The sequence below is a fragment of the Geotrypetes seraphini genome, chromosome 11, assembly GCF_902459505.1.
Source record: "Geotrypetes seraphini chromosome 11, aGeoSer1.1, whole genome shotgun sequence".
NCBI lineage: Eukaryota > Metazoa > Chordata > Amphibia > Gymnophiona > Dermophiidae > Geotrypetes > Geotrypetes seraphini.
The window spans coordinates 47,175,525-47,193,094 of record NC_047094.1 but is presented as its reverse complement, the minus strand read 5'-3'; the positions used below and the strand labels follow the sequence as shown (position 1 = coordinate 47,193,094).

The window sequence follows — 17,570 nt, the reverse complement described above, 5'->3', positions numbered from 1 at the left end:
TTTAGAATGCAAAATCACCTTGTCAAAATGGGGCTTTTGAAAGTTAATCTCAAAATGGCCGATATATTGAATCAACTTCAATGATGACCGTTTTCTTCCAACGATGGATGTTGCTAGTGAAGAAGTTGCTTGCACAATTTCTTATGGAAGAGTATTGTTCTTTCATAAAGTTGCAGGAAAATAGAAACTTGGGCAAGGATATGCTATTTTTAAAATAACTGATTTGCAGGTCAGTTGGCTTAAAAACTTAAAATTTGGCCCTATGCATTAGATTATCTGTTTTCAAAAAGGGACATTTCGGAGCCTTCTGCCTATAAAAGTATCTTCCTTTCCATCCTTCCCTACAGTATTTTAAATGTTACATTCTATTACTAAACTCCCTTCAACAATAGAATTTATATTCTATAGATAGATATAGGTATACAGCTGTTAAAAAGGTACACTGTCAAAAGTGCGCCGGACTTTGATGCACCGACAATACCACAGTGACATTTGCATGCAGGAGATATTCACACCACCACATCCGCCGCTTTTAAGGCTTTCTGTTAGTTCTGTGAGGGGTGTGTGGTGTGTCTTCAAGCCTCAGTCACATACCTGAAAGGCAGCAGCTCAGGCATTGCATGGCCAGCAAGCCTTAGGATCAGGAACTGCCAGTATAGAGTCTTTGCCAAGGACCACGAGCCCTTCTGGGAGTTCATTCTTATAGGTTTGGTTTTTATTTTTATTTTATTTTTTTACTCTATTCCTGTCTGGGAAAATTATGCTTTCTATGGCTCCTGTTCCAATCTCTTGACCTGAACATCTCCAGAAATATCCTTTAGACCAGGGGTGTCAAAGTCCCTCCTTGAGGGCCGCAATCCAGTCGGGTTTTCAGGATTTCCCCAATGAATATGCATTGAAAGCAGTGCATGCACACAGATCTCATGCATATTCATTGGGGAAATCCTGAAAACCCGACTGGATTCCGGCCCTCGAGGACCGACTTTGACACCTGTGCTTTAGACATTACTTCAGGGAAATTCCAGGAACCTTGGCTCCACCTACTGGCCCTCCAGGATGTTTGGGCTCTAAGTTGTCTAAAAAGGCCAGTGTGCCTCAGATAGACTCCAAGCTGAGACATGTAATGATAACAAGTTCCAGTTGCTTCACTTCAGTGCATGCCTGATAACACACTGAAGGAGTAGAAGTAGGCCAGAGGTTTGTTCTTCTTCAGGCACAGTCTGAATTTTAGCAGGAGAAATGTATTCAGCTCCGTGTAAAATTTATGTGCAGGCCTAACTCTTTTATAGGTGGAGCAGAGGTGAGTTACGATTACTTATGCTGCCCAATTCGCTGATTCGAATCGATTCACTTTGGATTTTTTTTTTTTTTTTTTAAATCAGGCTCGCCGATTCAGTGACTAACCCTCTTCCCCATACCTTCAGGTCTCTTAAAGCAGGAGCGGCAGCGCTGCCTCTTGCTAGCCATCCACTGCCACTGCTGCTCCTGCTTTAGGGGGTGAGGGTCAGTCGGGAAGCGCTGCATAGACGCCAGAGGAGGGGCGGGACTGCGGCAGAGGGAATGTGCTGCGGAGGTTGACGGCAGCCTGCTGGGATCGCTATAGCACTGGCGATCCTCTGCAGGCTGAAGTAATTAGCTGAAGGTGAGACCGGGAGGCCAGGGGGATGCTAGAAAGAAGGGGGAAATATGCAGGCCTTCAAAGGGGCCCCTAGTGTAGAGTACACAGAGGGAGGGGAGGGAAGGAGGGTCCAAAGAGACGTGCATATGCCGGACTGAGGGGGGGGGAAGAAATAATGGGTCTAAAAACAGAGGAGAGGGAGAGAGAGATGGTAGACGGTGGGATTTAGGGAGGGAAGGAACAGAAAGGGAGAGAAGTTGGGACACACAGGATGGTGGGGGGAATAGAGATACTGGATAGGAGGGTAGATGGGAAGTGAAAGGGAAAGATGGTGGACCCTGGGGTTGTGGGGAAGAAGGGAGAGATGCTTGATGAAAGGGTAGTTGAGAAAAGGAGAGATGGTGGATCTGGGGATGGAGACAAAAAAAAGGAAAAATGCCAGACTTCCGGGAGAGGAAAGGGAAACAGAAGGGGAGGACAAAGATGGAAGATGGATGGTTTGCACGGAGAAAGAAGAAAACGACAAATGGGCAGTAGTTATCAGAAGACATAGAAATTTGTCCCAGAGCCTGGGACCAACATGATTTGAATGATGACCAGACAACAAAAGGTAGAAAAAATAATTTTATTTTCTGTTTTGTGATTATAATATGCCAGATTTGAAATGTGTATCCTGCCAGAGCTGGTGTTAGACTGCGAACATGAGCTAGGATTTAACAGAGGAAAATTTTTGTTTGTTTGTTTGTTTTGTTTACACCACAGTGCCAGTGTGGGTGGAAGAGGGCAAAGGGGGTGGGGTGGGTGAAGAGGCTATAAAATAAACCCACCAGAATGTTTGAAAAAAATACCAAATTGGACCGGAAAATCTAATTGAAAAATCGATTCAAATAGGCTGAATCGAATCAAATTTTTTTCCTGAATCATGCAGCACTAACGATTACGCATAGCTCACTTTTTTAAATTGTGTGGGGTGCATGCATACATCTACATCTCAGCATTATGGTAGCCTGTTTTATAGAGGCATAAGGTGCATATATACTTTTAAAAATATTTTTTATTTATTTAAAATGCTTATATTCCACCTGAACCTAAGCAGATTACAAGAAACATACAAAATTATAATACAAATATTAAATCCAATAAAACATACTAAAACAACAACTTCATTCTATATTTATTCTCTACTTAATTTCTTTAAATACTGCTTCATATTCATTCAAAAACATCTTTTTTTTGTGGAGGGTTTTTTTCAACACTTTCTTAAAACATTGTATATTATTCACTAATCTTAATTGCCCAGCCAGATTGTTCCGTAACTTCACTCCTGCTACTAAAATAGCTGTAATTCTGGTACTAGCATACTTCACTTGCTGAAAGCCATCCACAGCTAAATGCATCCCTACCTCTTGACCTCAAAAATTGACGTGGATGTTACAATGACACAGTATAACATGACATTAGTGTCTTCTATCCCGCCAATACCTTTCAGTTTTAAGGCAGTTTACAATAAGAGTTGGCATGGGCATTTCCAGGGAGAATACATGGTTAATAGATGTGGTATGTGGAGGGTCGATCAGGTTTAGTTAGATCATTTGACAAATTTCTTGAATAGAAAAGTTTTTTAAGTTCTTTCTTGATTGTTTTGTAGTTGGGTGTCTTAGTCAGCAGATTGGAGAGGTGGCGGTCTAGTTTGGCTGCTTTGGTGGCTAATAGTCCGTCATATTTTTTTGCTTTGTATACCTTTGATTGGAGGGTGGGTGAAATGTGCATGAGTTCTCCTTGGTCTGGATGTGTGTTTCCTGATTAGGCGGTTGCTCAGATAGCTTGGTCCGTTTCCATTTAGGGCTTTGAATAGGGTGCAGTAGAATTTGTATTGTATGCGGGCTTGTACTGGGAGCCAGTGTGAATCTCGGAAAGCGGTGGTGATGTGGTCATTTTTTCAGCGAGTAAATCGGTGTAAGAGCTGTATTTTGGACTGTTGTAATTGTTTTAGCATGTTGGTTGGGCATGACAGGTATAGGATGTTACAGTAGTCTAGGAGTCCTAGGATTACCGCTTGTACCAAGAGTTTTAATTGTTCGTTGTTGAAGTATTTTCGGATTTGCCTTGGGTTGCGCATGGTTGCAAATGCCTTCTGGATCGTTTTGCTGATTTGAAGTTGCATGGTGCAGCCTTTGTCTATCATTATTCCCAGCAGTTTTAGGTTGGGTTGCATTGGGTATGTGATGGAGTCTATTTCTAAGTTTGTTATGGTTGGGGTTTTGTTTTTTTCTACAAGTAAGAAATTGGTTTTGTCTTGATTCAGCTTTAATTTGTTGTCTCTCATCCATTTTGACACTGTTTCTAGTGCAGTATGTAGTTTGTTTGTTGTGTTGGGGTTGGTTTGGTCGAAAGACAAGAGGATGGTGATGTCGTCTGCATAGCTGTATGAAGTTATGCCTATTTCATCTAAGCGTGTGGCTATGTAAAGGTTGGAGATAGTGGGGAGCCTTGGGGGACTCAGCAGGGGTTGTTCCAGGATTCTGACTGTTCCTTGTTTGCTTTAACTCTGTATTTTCTTGAGCAGAAGAATCCTTCAAACCAATTGTGGACTTTGCCTGTGATTCCTATTGCCTCCAGTGTTTGTAGTAGATGTTGTGATCTACTAGGTCAAATGCCGCTGTGAGATAGAGTTGTATGAGTAGCATTTTTTGCCTTTACTTAGGTGTTGTTTGGCTGTGTCTAGGAGGGAGACTAGTACCGGTAGTATTCCTCTAAGACTCAACAATGTAACCAGCATCCATTCTGCAACCTTCTCGTATATTTCCAGCTCCTTCTGACGCTCCCCTCATTTTCCCACTTTGTAACCTCACCTCAAAATTGAATTAGTTACCAACGCTATTAATTGTAATCCTCTTCCTGGAAATGTCCAGTTATCTTTTGATGTAATCCGCTTAGAACTGCAAGGTACAGGCGGAATAGAAGTCAGTAATGTAATGTAATGTGTTTCTGTGCTGTAGTTACCTCTGAAGCCTGATTGTGAGGGGTGGAGTATGTTGTAGTTTTCTAAGTATTCGGTGAGAAGTTTTGCTACAAGGCTTTCCATTAGCTTGAAGTAAAGTGGTATGGAGGCTATAGGTCTGTAATTGGATGGGGTTAAGATGATTTCAGATAGGTCTTGTGGAAATTGGCCCCCTGTTAGCATGTAACTGATCCACCGCATGAGGTGGGTGTGGCATTTAGTGCTGGCTACTTTTTAACAGATATGGGAGGCAGTGGTTGAGGTCGCAGGCTGCATGATTGTTTAGAACAGACTCAATAAGTTGAGTACAGTTGAATAGCATTTCACAGCATGGGATGACTATTGTGATATCGTCAGCATAGCTGAACAACCTCTGACCAGGTTGCTTATCCAATGGCCTAATGAAAGAAGATACACATTAAAAAGTGTAGGAGAAAGTGGGGAGTCCTGTGGGACTCCACACGGGTTTTTCCAAATAGCTGAGAGTGTATCCTTAAATTTAACCCAATAAGAGTCTTGATTCAAGGAATCTTAAACCATGAGAGTACTTTACCATGGATTCCTACATAATTCAAAAGTTCCAACAGTTTTGCGGTGGTCTACTAAATTGAAAGCACTACTCAAATGAAACTGAAGTACCAGCGCATTGCTACCCTTGCTTAGTAAGCTGTTCAAATAATCCAATAATATAGCTAATACTGTCTCTGTACTATAGTGGGATCTAAAACCTGATTGAGAATTGTGTAACAAAGAATGGGATTCTAGATATTTTGTTAGTTGAATTTGCACCATCCACAGTATTCCATAATGAATGGCTTGAAAAATCAAAAGGAAAGCCTTGATACTACGTGAAATTTAATAGGTAGCCAATGTTATTGTTGTAGCAACTTGTTGTTGTTCAAACTTACCACCACCAAAAATGAAACTTGCAGGATCCCGCACACTCCAATAAAAAACTAGAGAGCTTAGGCTCCATATGTCTTTTCTAACAAATTGTGTGTATTTATTGGTTTAATGTATAAGCTGTCTCTGTAGAAAGCAAGATTGAAACATAGGCAGGCGTTTCTCCCACTTTAAATTCTGTTATAAGTGTATATAATGTGAGAAAAAGCAGAGAGAAAAATCCAAATTAAAAAAAACAAAAGACTAGTTAAGCAATTACAAAGTTCATAATATAAGTGAAAGACTCAATTGGAAAAAAGAGCAGAATGAAAAAGTAAAGTCCATTTAATTATCTGTTTGAACGCAGTGGTTAGAACAAAGGCAAAAAATTGCTTCAGGCATCAAAAACATATTAACTGGCATTTTAACATGCGGACATGATAAAAACTAATACAGATCCCTGCCCTCAACTGAACTGCCATAAGCTACAGTAAAAAAAAAAAAAAAATCATTTTGTGAAGGAATAACCTAGAATTCTATTCTTTAGATCAAAGGAGGAAGAAGATAATATAATTTTGAAAATAGGTGGGTTAGATTTCCAAGAGAGAGATTAATTTAAAAAAAAAAAAATCAAAGAAAGTTTTTAAGTTCAGAGGCAGTCACTTTAGGAAAATGTGTAAGGGAGAAATCTGTTTTACATTATTCTCCATTGCATCCAGTATAAAAACCAGAAAGATATTGCATGTGAAACATCCATCCCACAATCTTGTTCTTTAAATTGAGGCAAAGATTTAACTCTGTTCCTCAGTCTGAGTATGTTTAATTATATTTTTTTTATATTGTTATCTGTTGTAGATATATCCTGGACACTGATGAATTTGCATGAGATTATTTGCATGCTCTGCCTCTGTTGTATGTAAATATATCTCATGCATATTTGTTGTAGAAATCCTGAAAACCTGACTTGGTGAGGGTGAGATTGGTAATTCCTGGTTTAGTTCCTCTTCTGAATCCCCTGCTGTAAATGTTACTACACGCCACTGTGTAGTTATAAGGATTTAACACAAAGTGTGTTTTGTACTAGCTAGAAGGTGTTTCAGTCCCAGCTACTGCTCAGCATTCTTGTTCTAGGGACAGTGAATGCAGCATCCTTTCCAGCAGCTGACTCTGGAAATCAGTCCTAAGCCTCCTGCACATCCCTTGCCAGCATATCGAAGAGCCAGTTTGAATGAAAGCTGAGATAAAAGAAGAATTCTGTTCTACATAAAGATCATCTAACATCATAAGCACCTTACCTTTATTTAATTTGCATAAGTTTTTATGTTTCCTGTCCCTTTTCCGTTCCTTCCCCCTACCCTAACCCTTTTCCCTCCCTTTCCTCAAGTCACCTAGAGCCTGTTTAAGTGTGCACGACACACAAATATTAGATTAGATTAGAAATATTAGTGATCCCTAATCTGATAACTCTTTCCTATTCTGGAATTCACATGCTCATGTATATTTTGGTTTTATTTTAGGCTGCCAGAGCTGCAGAGGGTGAAAAAAGACAGAAGTTTTTCACACAGGATATCAACAGCATCCTGCTAGAGTGAGTATCGTACATCAGTTATGATAATCCCTTGTTCTACAGGAAAGCAAGAGAAAGGATCAGATGAATATATAAGATAAGTGATAGCTAATCTTTGTTTCACTATTTCAGGAAGGTATGTGCGGTCTTTGCTATAAGTCCAAATTCTGAGATCTCCACACTTTTCTTTTGGGTTCATCTGGGAAGCGAGGATTCAGTGGTCAGTTATCAGAGATGGCAGCAAAATAGAATAATAAAGAGATGTCTGTAGCTTGCCCCTCTAGCAGGAAGATAAATCTTCATAACCAGATTATGCGTCTGATAAATCCAGAGTGTCTAGGCTTCTTATCAGCCTGCAAAGTATGTTATTTGCTAGCTAATAAAACTTATGATCACCATTTCTACTTTTACATGCTTATGTAGCCAGTTATGCCAGCTGCAAGTGAGTGGGGGGGAGGGGGTTAAAACACACACACAAAAAAAGAAAGCCTTTATTTCTCAAGGAGGCAGCATTTTTCTGCTTTCCTGTTGTCCAAGGCCCAGTTACACCCTTGTGGCCTAAATGAATACATGTCCTCTGGCACATTCCTCAGGCCTTGGCCTGCTTCAGTTCATAGGTCTTACTACACTACTCTGTGGGATATTGACACTTTTTTTAATTTTTATCCTCTTAATCCTTGGCTTATGCTTTGCATTCAAACTTCAGATCAGTTGCATCTCAGGAATGTTCCTGCCTGAGGATTTTCTTCTTTGGTTTAAAAAGAAAAAGTTGGAAAATTGTACATGTGAGACCTGTCTTTTACTCTGTCTTATAATATACTGCATTTTAATAGAAAATTCACCTCATCAACAAACCAACTAAATGTCAAATAGCCATTGATGTAAATATTGACCAAGTCTTAACTTACAATATAAAGTAAAGGTGAGAAGTGGCAAGTATAAAAACTCAGTTATTACTACTGAGATAGAGAACATTAGCAACTCATCATAAAATGGAAATTCAGTTCTAAGAAACTGCTGGCCCTTTGGGATTTATTGTTTCAAATAAATCTTTTTTTCAAAAGTAAGACATGTTTCTTTTTGAGGTACTCTTCTATTTCTTGCAGTGTAGTCTCTTCAAATGTGTTAATTTTGTACATCCTGGTACAGGAGTGAGGTTCACCTCTATCATGGTATGTACAAAATTAACAAATCCAAAAGGAACCAACAGGTTTAAAAAATTTCAGTATTACTATCAGAGTAAAAACTCTAGTCCACAGTGCAAAAAATCAATAAGAGGTGTCTTAATGATTTATTTATTTTTTTTTTTTTGTAGTGTGGACATGAGTTTCTTACTCTGGCAGTGTATTCCATATCAACAATAATACTGAAATATTTTAAACCGGTTGATTCCTTTTGGATTTGTTAATTTTGTATATACAGTGATAGAGGTGAGCCTCCCCACTGTGCCAGAATATGTTGGAGTTTTATATAAGTTTCTCAGATTCACTGTTAATGCTCATCTTAATACTTGAACTGTTCTAAAGAGTTTCCTTATAGCATTCATAAAGTCATATGCACAGGAAAAATGCTAAGATGCATTTGGAAACCATTTCAGTTCTTATTTGGTGGCATCTAATACAACTGGGATAATTTCAGTATCTTTCTGCCACATTTTCTTGTTCTCTGACTGCATTTGGTGCTTAGTATCTTCTCTTACCACATGTAGAAGAGAATAGCCACTTTCATTGTGGTGAGTTTCTTGTGCTTCTATCCTTTTTACCAGAGTCTGGATCCCATAAAGGCAAAAGCAGATCTGGATCCAGGCTAGATGGACTTCAATTAAGACTCCACTAGTTGGAACCAGGGCTGGGCAGGCTTCTACAGTCTGTGTCTCAAAATTGGTAGGGAGAGACAGACAAATTAAGTATACCAGTGTTTAATTGTAAAGAAGGTGGAACCTGTGCAATATGTCAGATTCAATTCTTGCCGTCTTGTTGGGCAGACTGGATGGGCTGTGCAGGTCTTTATCTGCTGACATTTTAACTATTATTATTTATGGTTTTTCTTGCATTGAACCTTTTCATTAGTGGGAATAGGAATGTCCTAGCCTGGTTAGCAGAGGCGTCAAACCCAATCAATATCTGGCCTACCACAAGCTTTCTAGTTGGTTGCTGCTTTGTTGAGCAAAATATTGGTGGAGCCACATCCCCAGCTGCTACCCCATTCTACTGCCTCTGTGTCCTAGATCAGTGTTCTTCAACCTTTTTACACCCATGGACCGGCGGAAATAAAAGAATTATTTTGTGGACCGGCAAACTACTAAGACTGAAATTTAAAAAAAAAACATCTCCGCCCCATCCCCGCGAGCTCGGTCCCGCAAACCATCTGATCCTATCCATACAAGCCTCAAATAGTTTTGATTTTATATTGAACGTATAAAAAGAAACAATATTCTGTATAGTTGTCATTTTATAAATACAAATAATATAGAGCAAGGATCAACAAAACCACTCTCTCCCCTCCCCTTGACATATATCCCCTCTATCAAGAAAACTGAATAAGCCAAATTATGACAGAATGGTACACAGAAATATCATGCTAACAGAATACCACAGTCACACATGACAGGAATAGTGTTAGGAGAGTGCAACTAGGGCAACTGCCCGCTGGTCAGAGAGAGCCCCCAGTTATGTAACACCAGCTCTAGCAGGATACATATTTCAAATCTGATATATTCTAATCACAAGATAGAAATAAAATTATTTTTCTACTTTTTGTTGTCTCTGGTTTCTGCTTTCATCACCTTTTCACTCTCTTCCATCCAGCGTCTGCCCTCTGTCTCTTCAATCCAGCATCTCCCCCCTTCCATATGGTATTTGCCTTCTTTCTATGCCCCTCTCCCCTTTCCATCCAGCCTGTGCCCCCCCTCTCCTTTTTACATGATTCATTCTGCTTTCATTTTTATCTCTCCTACACCAGATCTAGCATCTTTGTCCCTCTCTCCTTATTTCTTATCTGACCCCCTTCCCAACATCAGTCTCTCTCTACTTTCTCATTTCTCTGTCTCTCCCTTTTCCCTCATCTGATCTCTCCATTCCATCCTAACTCGTTCCTCTCCTCTAATCTCCCTGCCAGCTGTTCCTTCCTCCCCTGTCCAGGAGTACCCTTTCTCCCTTCCCTCCCCAGCAAATGTTTTCCTCTCTTTAGCCTAGCAGCAGCTCTGTGTTAGAGAGTTGCGCGGGGACAGATATCCCACCTGTCCCCGCAAGGAATCCCACTCGTCCCTATAAACTACAGAAATAGTTATTTCATTTAATTATGCTACTGAATTAAAGGCTCTGGTAGAAACCCATTTACAAATAAGCAAAAATTTATTAATTGGGAAATATTAATTGGGAAAAATACATACTTTGTAAATGGGTTTCTACCAGAGCCTCTAATGTTTATAAATTTTTATCAACACAGCTAATATACTACTTTATCCTAAAGCAAAAAAAGAAATAGAATTTTTTTCCCACCTTTGTTGCCTGGTTTCTGCTTTCCTCATGTTCTCATTCAATTCCTTCCATCCACTATTTCTCTTCTCTCTGCGTCTTCCATTTGCTCTGTTACTGTGCCTCTCCCTTTCTCCCCCCCCTTCCAAATTGGTCTGGCACCCATCTTCTTTCCTCCTCCCCCGCCATAGTCTGGCATATCTGTCTTCTTCCCTGCCAGCGTCTTCTCCCCACTCTATCTTCCCCATGTCCTGTCAACGTCCTTCTCCCCCCTCTGTCTTCTCCCATGTCCTTTCAGTATCCTTCTCCACCCCTTTGTCTTCCCCCATGTCCTTTCAGCGTCCTTCTCCACCCCTTTGTCTTCCCCAGTTTTACCTTAAGCATTTTTTCCTCTCCACTGCACCTCCCTTTCTCCCTCCCTGCCCCTTACCTTTGTGGCGCTTGCCCCCTGACTGACAACAGAACAGGCCCGGTCCGACAAACCTCCCTGCCCTGTAGCCGCGAATCTAAATTACCTTCTTACAGCAGCTGGAGTATTGAAGCTTCTGTAAGAAAGTAATTTAGATTCGCAGTTACAGGGCAGGGAGGTTTGTCGAACCGGGCCTGTTGTCGGTCGGAGGAAGCGCCACAAAAGTAAGAGGACCTGGCAAGCTGTGCACGCCCCCCTTTGGTACGCCATTGCCGATCGCAGCACACAGCCAATCGGAACGGAAGTCTTCCCGATGTCAGAGCTGACGTCGGAGGGAGGGAGGGCTTTGCTTAAGCCCTCCCTCCGACGTCAGCGCTGACATCGTGGAAGACTTCCGTTCCAATCGGCTGTGTGCTGCGTCAGGGCAGGTAGGAAGAAGACGAGCCTCGCATCCAACCCCGCGACCCTAGGGGGCGTCCCCACGGGATCCCCACGACCTGAAGGGGGAACCCGCGGGATTCCTGTCGTCCCCGTTCCCGTGCAGCTCTCTACTCTGTGTGCTTTTAACTTCGGTACACAGCTGCCCTTAAGCAGTAGTTTAGCTGCGATTTCATGAGGCAGCCTCAGGGCCTTTGGTAGGCCGGCCCACATCACATCATCGAAGCGAGCCGGCCTAGCAAAGGCCCCGAGGCTGCCTCATGAAACCACGGCTAAACTACTGCTTAGGGGCATTTGTGTGCTGACGTTAAAAGCACACAGAGCTGCCGCTGCTGGTCTGAAGGTGCAGAGACATGGGAGGCAGGAGACCCAGCAAAGGCAGGAGGTAGCAGTCCTGGCATACTATCTGTTCTTTTCAGTACAATTTTGACATCAGCACATCACACTTGGCAATAATCGCACATCTCATTGCTAAGTCAGTGAAAATCTGCTTTTGTCTATTTTATTTAATTGTTTGTTTTTTAATGTTGTCTGCGAACCATCTTGTCTGTAGTCCACTATCCAGTACTGGTACTCTAGTTTCCAATGTGTTTTGGTGGCCTTCTCTGTAAAATGAATCCTGTTTGTTACCTTTGTACTGTATTTAGTTGCTTGCTTCTCTCCTTAGCATTTCCCTTTCTTCCTGTTTATATTGCTGGTATGACACTGAATGAGAGCACTCTTAAGGCTTTTATGTAGTTGCAGAATGTCCCAGCAATTTATGAGAGAAAACTTCCTTATCCTTACCAGACCCATCCAGACTAATACAGTCTTAGCTCTTCGGTACTTATCTGTCCCCAACAGATGCTGATGGTATAATGTATAGTGGCTGTTCTGGCTAAAGATCATATTAGCCCTTTCTACAGAAAACTTCACTGGTTGCCAATAGAAGCAAGGGTCATGTTCAAGTTCGCCTGCCTCTGCTTCAAAACCTTAATGGGCTCATCCCCGATATACCTGTCGCGTCACTTCGTGTTTCCAGGCACCACCCGCACATGCAGTGCCTACCTGTTTGCCTACCCCTCCCCAAAGGGATGTGTCTACAAAAGATTCCTTGACAAAACTCTCTCATTCCAAGCTGGCAAATGGAATGACTGCCTGACCACCCTCACCTCATATGCTCCCTCCTACCTATCCTTCAGGAAATCACTCAAATCATATCTCTAACTCCTTCCCTCCCTGTCATACTACTAAGCACTAACTATATCTCTTTATTTTCCTGTTTTCCCATTCCTCTCTCTGCATACCAATGTACTCCATTTCCTCCGGTTTTACCTATCCCCTCTCGGCACTCTCTTGTAATTGAAACTGGTTACTAATGTACTTGACAATATTTCTCTGTATCATCGCTGTATATGTACAGTCTCTTCCCCTGTAAACCGCTCTGAACTGTTTGTGGTATTGCGGTATACAAAAATAAAGTTATTATTATTATTAAAGAAGGCAGCTTCTGGGCCAGTTGAACAATAGATGCCTTGCTGGTATTGTAGAGGATCTATTTTTTTTTTAATGTGTATATGTATATGTCTAAGAATATATCTGAGTCTGATATTTCACCCCCTCCCCCTTCTTACTGACTTCAAGCTCTTCTTTGCTTGGAGGTTTTAAAGTTCTTTAATAAAATAAAAGGCGAGGTGGGGGGTAGAGGAAGAAAGACAAGCCAAAGATAAAAGGACTACTATACTGCCACTAGAACTACTACCACAGTACTGTACAGAATCACGAAGGAGACAGTCCCTGCTCAAAAGAGCTTACAATCTAAACAGTCAAGACAGACAAACAGGATGCCAGGGTGGGGGATACAGTTAGGGGGATGGTTAATCTGCTGGCTAGGGTGGTGAGGAACAGGTTTTGAAGAGTAGGGTTATGAATTGAAGATTATATCAAAAAGTTGGGTTTTCAGTCTCCTTTAAACAAGGGAAGGGATGTGACAGACAAACTCGGGTAGTTAGTTATTCCAGGCATACAGGGCAGCTAGATGAAAGGAGCAAAGTCTGGAATTTGAGGAATGGAGTTCTCAGGGATGCTTATAAAGAAAGATAAGAGATATTGAGGGGCTGTGGTATAATAGAACTGTGGTTGTCACTGTGGACAAGGCAGATGAACTACCGATATCTACAGCCTTTCAAAAAGTGTAGTTCTTTGAAGCTGGCCAGTCCCAGGGGAGGTCAAGGGATTGGCCATTTTTATTTTCTGGGAAGTGTGCCATTCTTCCAAGCAACTCTGGGCTAGTGGGTGCATCTGCTGTGCAAACCCAAGGTAAAGTTCAAGCAAGAAGTGCAGAGATGCCTGGTGGAACATGCCAAGTACTGCAGCCAATGTAGAGTCCAGTGTGGGATAGCTCCTGAGTACGGTATATCTTCTGTCACAGTGATTCCTCCTTTGCTCACCATGGGTGTGATGGGAGGAGAGGATTTGTGGCAGATAAATGACCTCAAGCAAAAGTTAGATATTATTACCAGGCATTTCAGACCTGCTAAAACCATTGGAAATAGTGGCTGTGTTAGATTTGGGCTTCCTCAGTGCCAGTTTCTTACACAGCTTTGTGGATAGAGGAGCCCACTTTCCAAATTGTAGAAGTGGGACATCAAAGGAGGCTCTATAAACTTTAATTGCCTCTGCCAAGTATTTGGTGGTCTCTGCTGACTCTTAGAAGCCCTGCTCCCAGGAATTCCTAGTGTCAAAGTTTCTGTTAACAGGAAAAAAATTCATGCCAAAGTAAGTTGCTCTCAGGGAGTATAATGGGAAGAGATTCCCTCTCCGTCATAGGGGTTTTGTCTACAAAGGAGTAACCTTTTAGAAATGCTTGTTATGTAGTCTGTCACATGGCTCATTTGCAGTCTCAAACAATGAAGGGTCACAAGGCACTAGGACAGATTCCCTGGGAGAACAGCTAGAGTGCTTCCTATGGGAGAATTTCACAACCCTGCTATACTTTGTGTTCCGAATGGAAGAGCTCCTAGAGGTAATGAGCACACTTTTAAGACTTCTAAAGTTCTGCATAAGAGTCTCCCTCATCGAGGGATCTCATTCTTGAGAGAACTAGGAAACCTTCCAAAGCTTTCCTGTCCATCAGGCTAATTCTGTTCTTTAAGGGGAATGGCATTCTCCAGATGTACATCTGAGAGTGGGCAGAGCTATGGACAAGTACTATCCATTGACGCCTGAGAAGAAAGTAAAGCTGAAACAAGTGTGAAATGGGGTCCTTGGTAATAGCAGTTATTGAAATTGCTACTATTCCAGTGGCAGGAGGCTCTCGTTTAGAGGTGTAGGTTCACAGATGAAGTCTTTTGCTTAAGTAAGCATCTGACATTTATTTTGAGTCTACAAGCTGTAGTTGGGTGCCTATGTTTCTGGAGTGTGTCTCCGCTAGGTCTAACAATCATGCATTGGCTCTTCTCGGGTTGAGGAGTCAGCAGACCCTGATTATTTGGAGCCAAGTTTAACTTAGGTAGCAGATGTCATCTATAATTTAATTAGTATCTCTGTGAGGGGCATGTGGTAGCTCTGCCATCCAAAACATATTTCTGGGATGAGGAATTGGTCTGTAGATACTACATCTAAGACCTACCTCAGCAGACTTTTTCCTTCAAAATGAAGGTAAAGAAAGTTACAAAGTCACAGTATTGCCTGGGGATAGACCTAAACCTGCATCATGCCAGACTTAAAATGGAGCTAGTTCTGAGGTGCAAAGTAATACAGATCAAAGTTGTTTGTCCTCCTTTAATCTTTGTTTTAAGGCAACTGAAAGAGACTGAGTCAAGGGCCTCATAACTCAAATTCCTCTCACAATCTAATGATGTTTTCTTAGTCCAACAAGTCTGCCGTCATACTCTGTTTCTATCTTGAGTGCTTTGCTACATTCCCCCCTCCCCCCACCCAAGGTTTTGGACTGGTCTGGTGAGGACATTAGCAGCCAAGACTTAATATTGCCTTTTCATTTTTCTTTCCTTTAGTCCTACCAGTCCAGTCCAGAGGTCTTTCCTAGTATAATAGTTATGAAAGTGCTCTAAATTACTATAATCTTTCTATTTTCGTTCTGGTTACTAAATGTTAATTTTCTTAAATTTTTGAAGGAACTGAATATTAAACATAACTTTTTACAGAAACTGTTTGAAGACAATTGATTAGAATGAGTTTGGTATGTCAACTCAAGCAAAAAGGAAAAACTTGGGACTCCTTTAATCAAGCCGCGCTAGCGGGGTTAACGTGCTTGACGTTTTATCATGCGCTAACCCCCACGCTGGCCAAAAACTACCGTCTGCTCAAGATGAGGCGGTAGCGGCTAGCGCAGCTGGCGGTTTAACGCACACTATTATGTGCATTAAACCGCTAGCACGGCTTGATCCCTTGGTCCATTGCTTTGTCATTTGAAATATTGAGGAGCTAAGGTTGCACAGCATCCTTATAGAGCAGAGCTCACAGCAATTGTTCTCTGTCTCCAGCTGCAGAAAATTTAGCAGATAAGACCTAATTTCTTATTTAACTACTCAAGACTGAGATAAGGAGTAAAAGCAGAGAAAATATTAATCATATTAAATGGAACAATACACACCATTTGAAAAAAGAGCTATCTAAATGCTAAGAGAAATAACATGTTATCTTTAAGTACCCTTAGCTGATACAGGAGGATTTTGGGTATGAAGGACAGGTAAGAAGCTATCCCTGAATTTTCATCATTGATTGTGTCTTGTTCTTCTCTACAGTATTGAACTTCAAGCTCGGGAGCTGAGCAGCCCACTGCGCTCTGGAGTATATGCATACCTGGCCTCATTTCTGCCTTGCAGCAAGGATACACTAGTGAAACGTGCCCGCAGGCTTCATCTACATGAGCAGGTAAGCCATGTTCATGTTATATGTATTTCTTTCTAGAGCTTGAATTTTGCAATGTTGGCCTAGTTCTTCTCAATACACCTAGAGGCCAAAATGTCCTGGTCTTTTGTTCCTATGTACACTCACTGCAAGTCACCATTCCCTTCACTTTCTCACATTATCTTCTGTATATATCTCAAACTGTTTACCTGTGGGGAAAACTATGCAATGCAAAATTTACACAGACTTTCACTCCTATACAGAATTCTGCACAAGAATCAAACAGACAGTGGTGACTTGTTAAGTCTTTCTGCTGCAGATTGACTGACATTGTTACTTCCTCTCTCCAGCATATACAAACACATGCATATCTTTCCTGTCTCTCCCTTTCCTCAGCTGTGACATACAAACCAAAACTAGAAAATTGAGAAAAATCAGAAGACATATAGCCACTACTACTGGCATTCCGAGAACCACTAAATCTGAAGTAAAAATTAGTGAAAAGCAAGCTCACAAACAAGAGGAGACTGGCAAAAGTCTCTGCAATATAACAATTTTCAAATTGTACCAGTACATATTACAGGATACTACAGTTATCCACATAGAAAAACATTCAGCATCCCTATATTGTTCAATGAAAAAGGGTGCTGTGGTGGGGGAGACAGGCTAAATCAGGAGTGGGCAACTCCAGTCCTCGAGGGCCAGAATCTAATCGGGTTTTCAGGATTTCCCCAATGAATATGCATTGAATGCAGTGCATACAAATAGATCTCATGCATATTCATTGAGAAAATCCTGAAAACCTGATTGGATTACAGCCCTCGAGGACCGGAGTTGCCCATGTCTGGGCTAGATGCTAAAGATGACAATCAACGCATCATAAACCAAACTTAAGGTTATACCTCTATGGATGAGTATTTTACAGGACCAGAGCACTGCATGAATGACCTAATGGCCAGAATACTAAGAGAAAATTTTAAAACAATCCAGGAACATTAAGAACTGTCATATTGGGTTAGACAAAAGGTTCATTTAGCTCAACATCTTGTTTCTACAAGTACTGTACCTGGTAGGATCTCAAAAAGTAGTAAGATTCCTTGTGCCTTAGTCATAATCTGCTCTAAAATGCTTACACAGTTCCAGGTCCTATGCTTCTGCTCCTCTAGGAAGGGTAGCCAGAACACTAGACTCTTGGTAAACATATTTTTCAGTCATCTATGCTCATAAATAGAATTATGGATTACCAGTTCTATTCTTCCATTTATTTAAAATCCTTGTTTAAACAACTATCGGAGTTTGAGGAATTCCTCCCTCAATAGAAACTTAAA

General features: G+C 41.3%; 1 protein-coding gene across 2 annotated transcripts in view; it reads left to right on the top strand.

Moving 5' to 3' along the window:
- The window catches only part of UBN1 (ubinuclein 1), a 94,170-nt gene that overhangs the window by 33,313 nt on the left and 43,287 nt on the right, over positions 1 to 17,570 (top strand). For both annotated transcript variants that reach the window (XM_033963841.1, XM_033963840.1), the window contains exons 8-9: positions 7,019 to 7,089; positions 16,137 to 16,266. In XM_033963841.1, the coding sequence (XP_033819732.1) occupies positions 7,019 to 7,089; positions 16,137 to 16,266 (201 nt within the window). The remainder of the gene's footprint in view (positions 1 to 7,018; positions 7,090 to 16,136; positions 16,267 to 17,570) is intronic.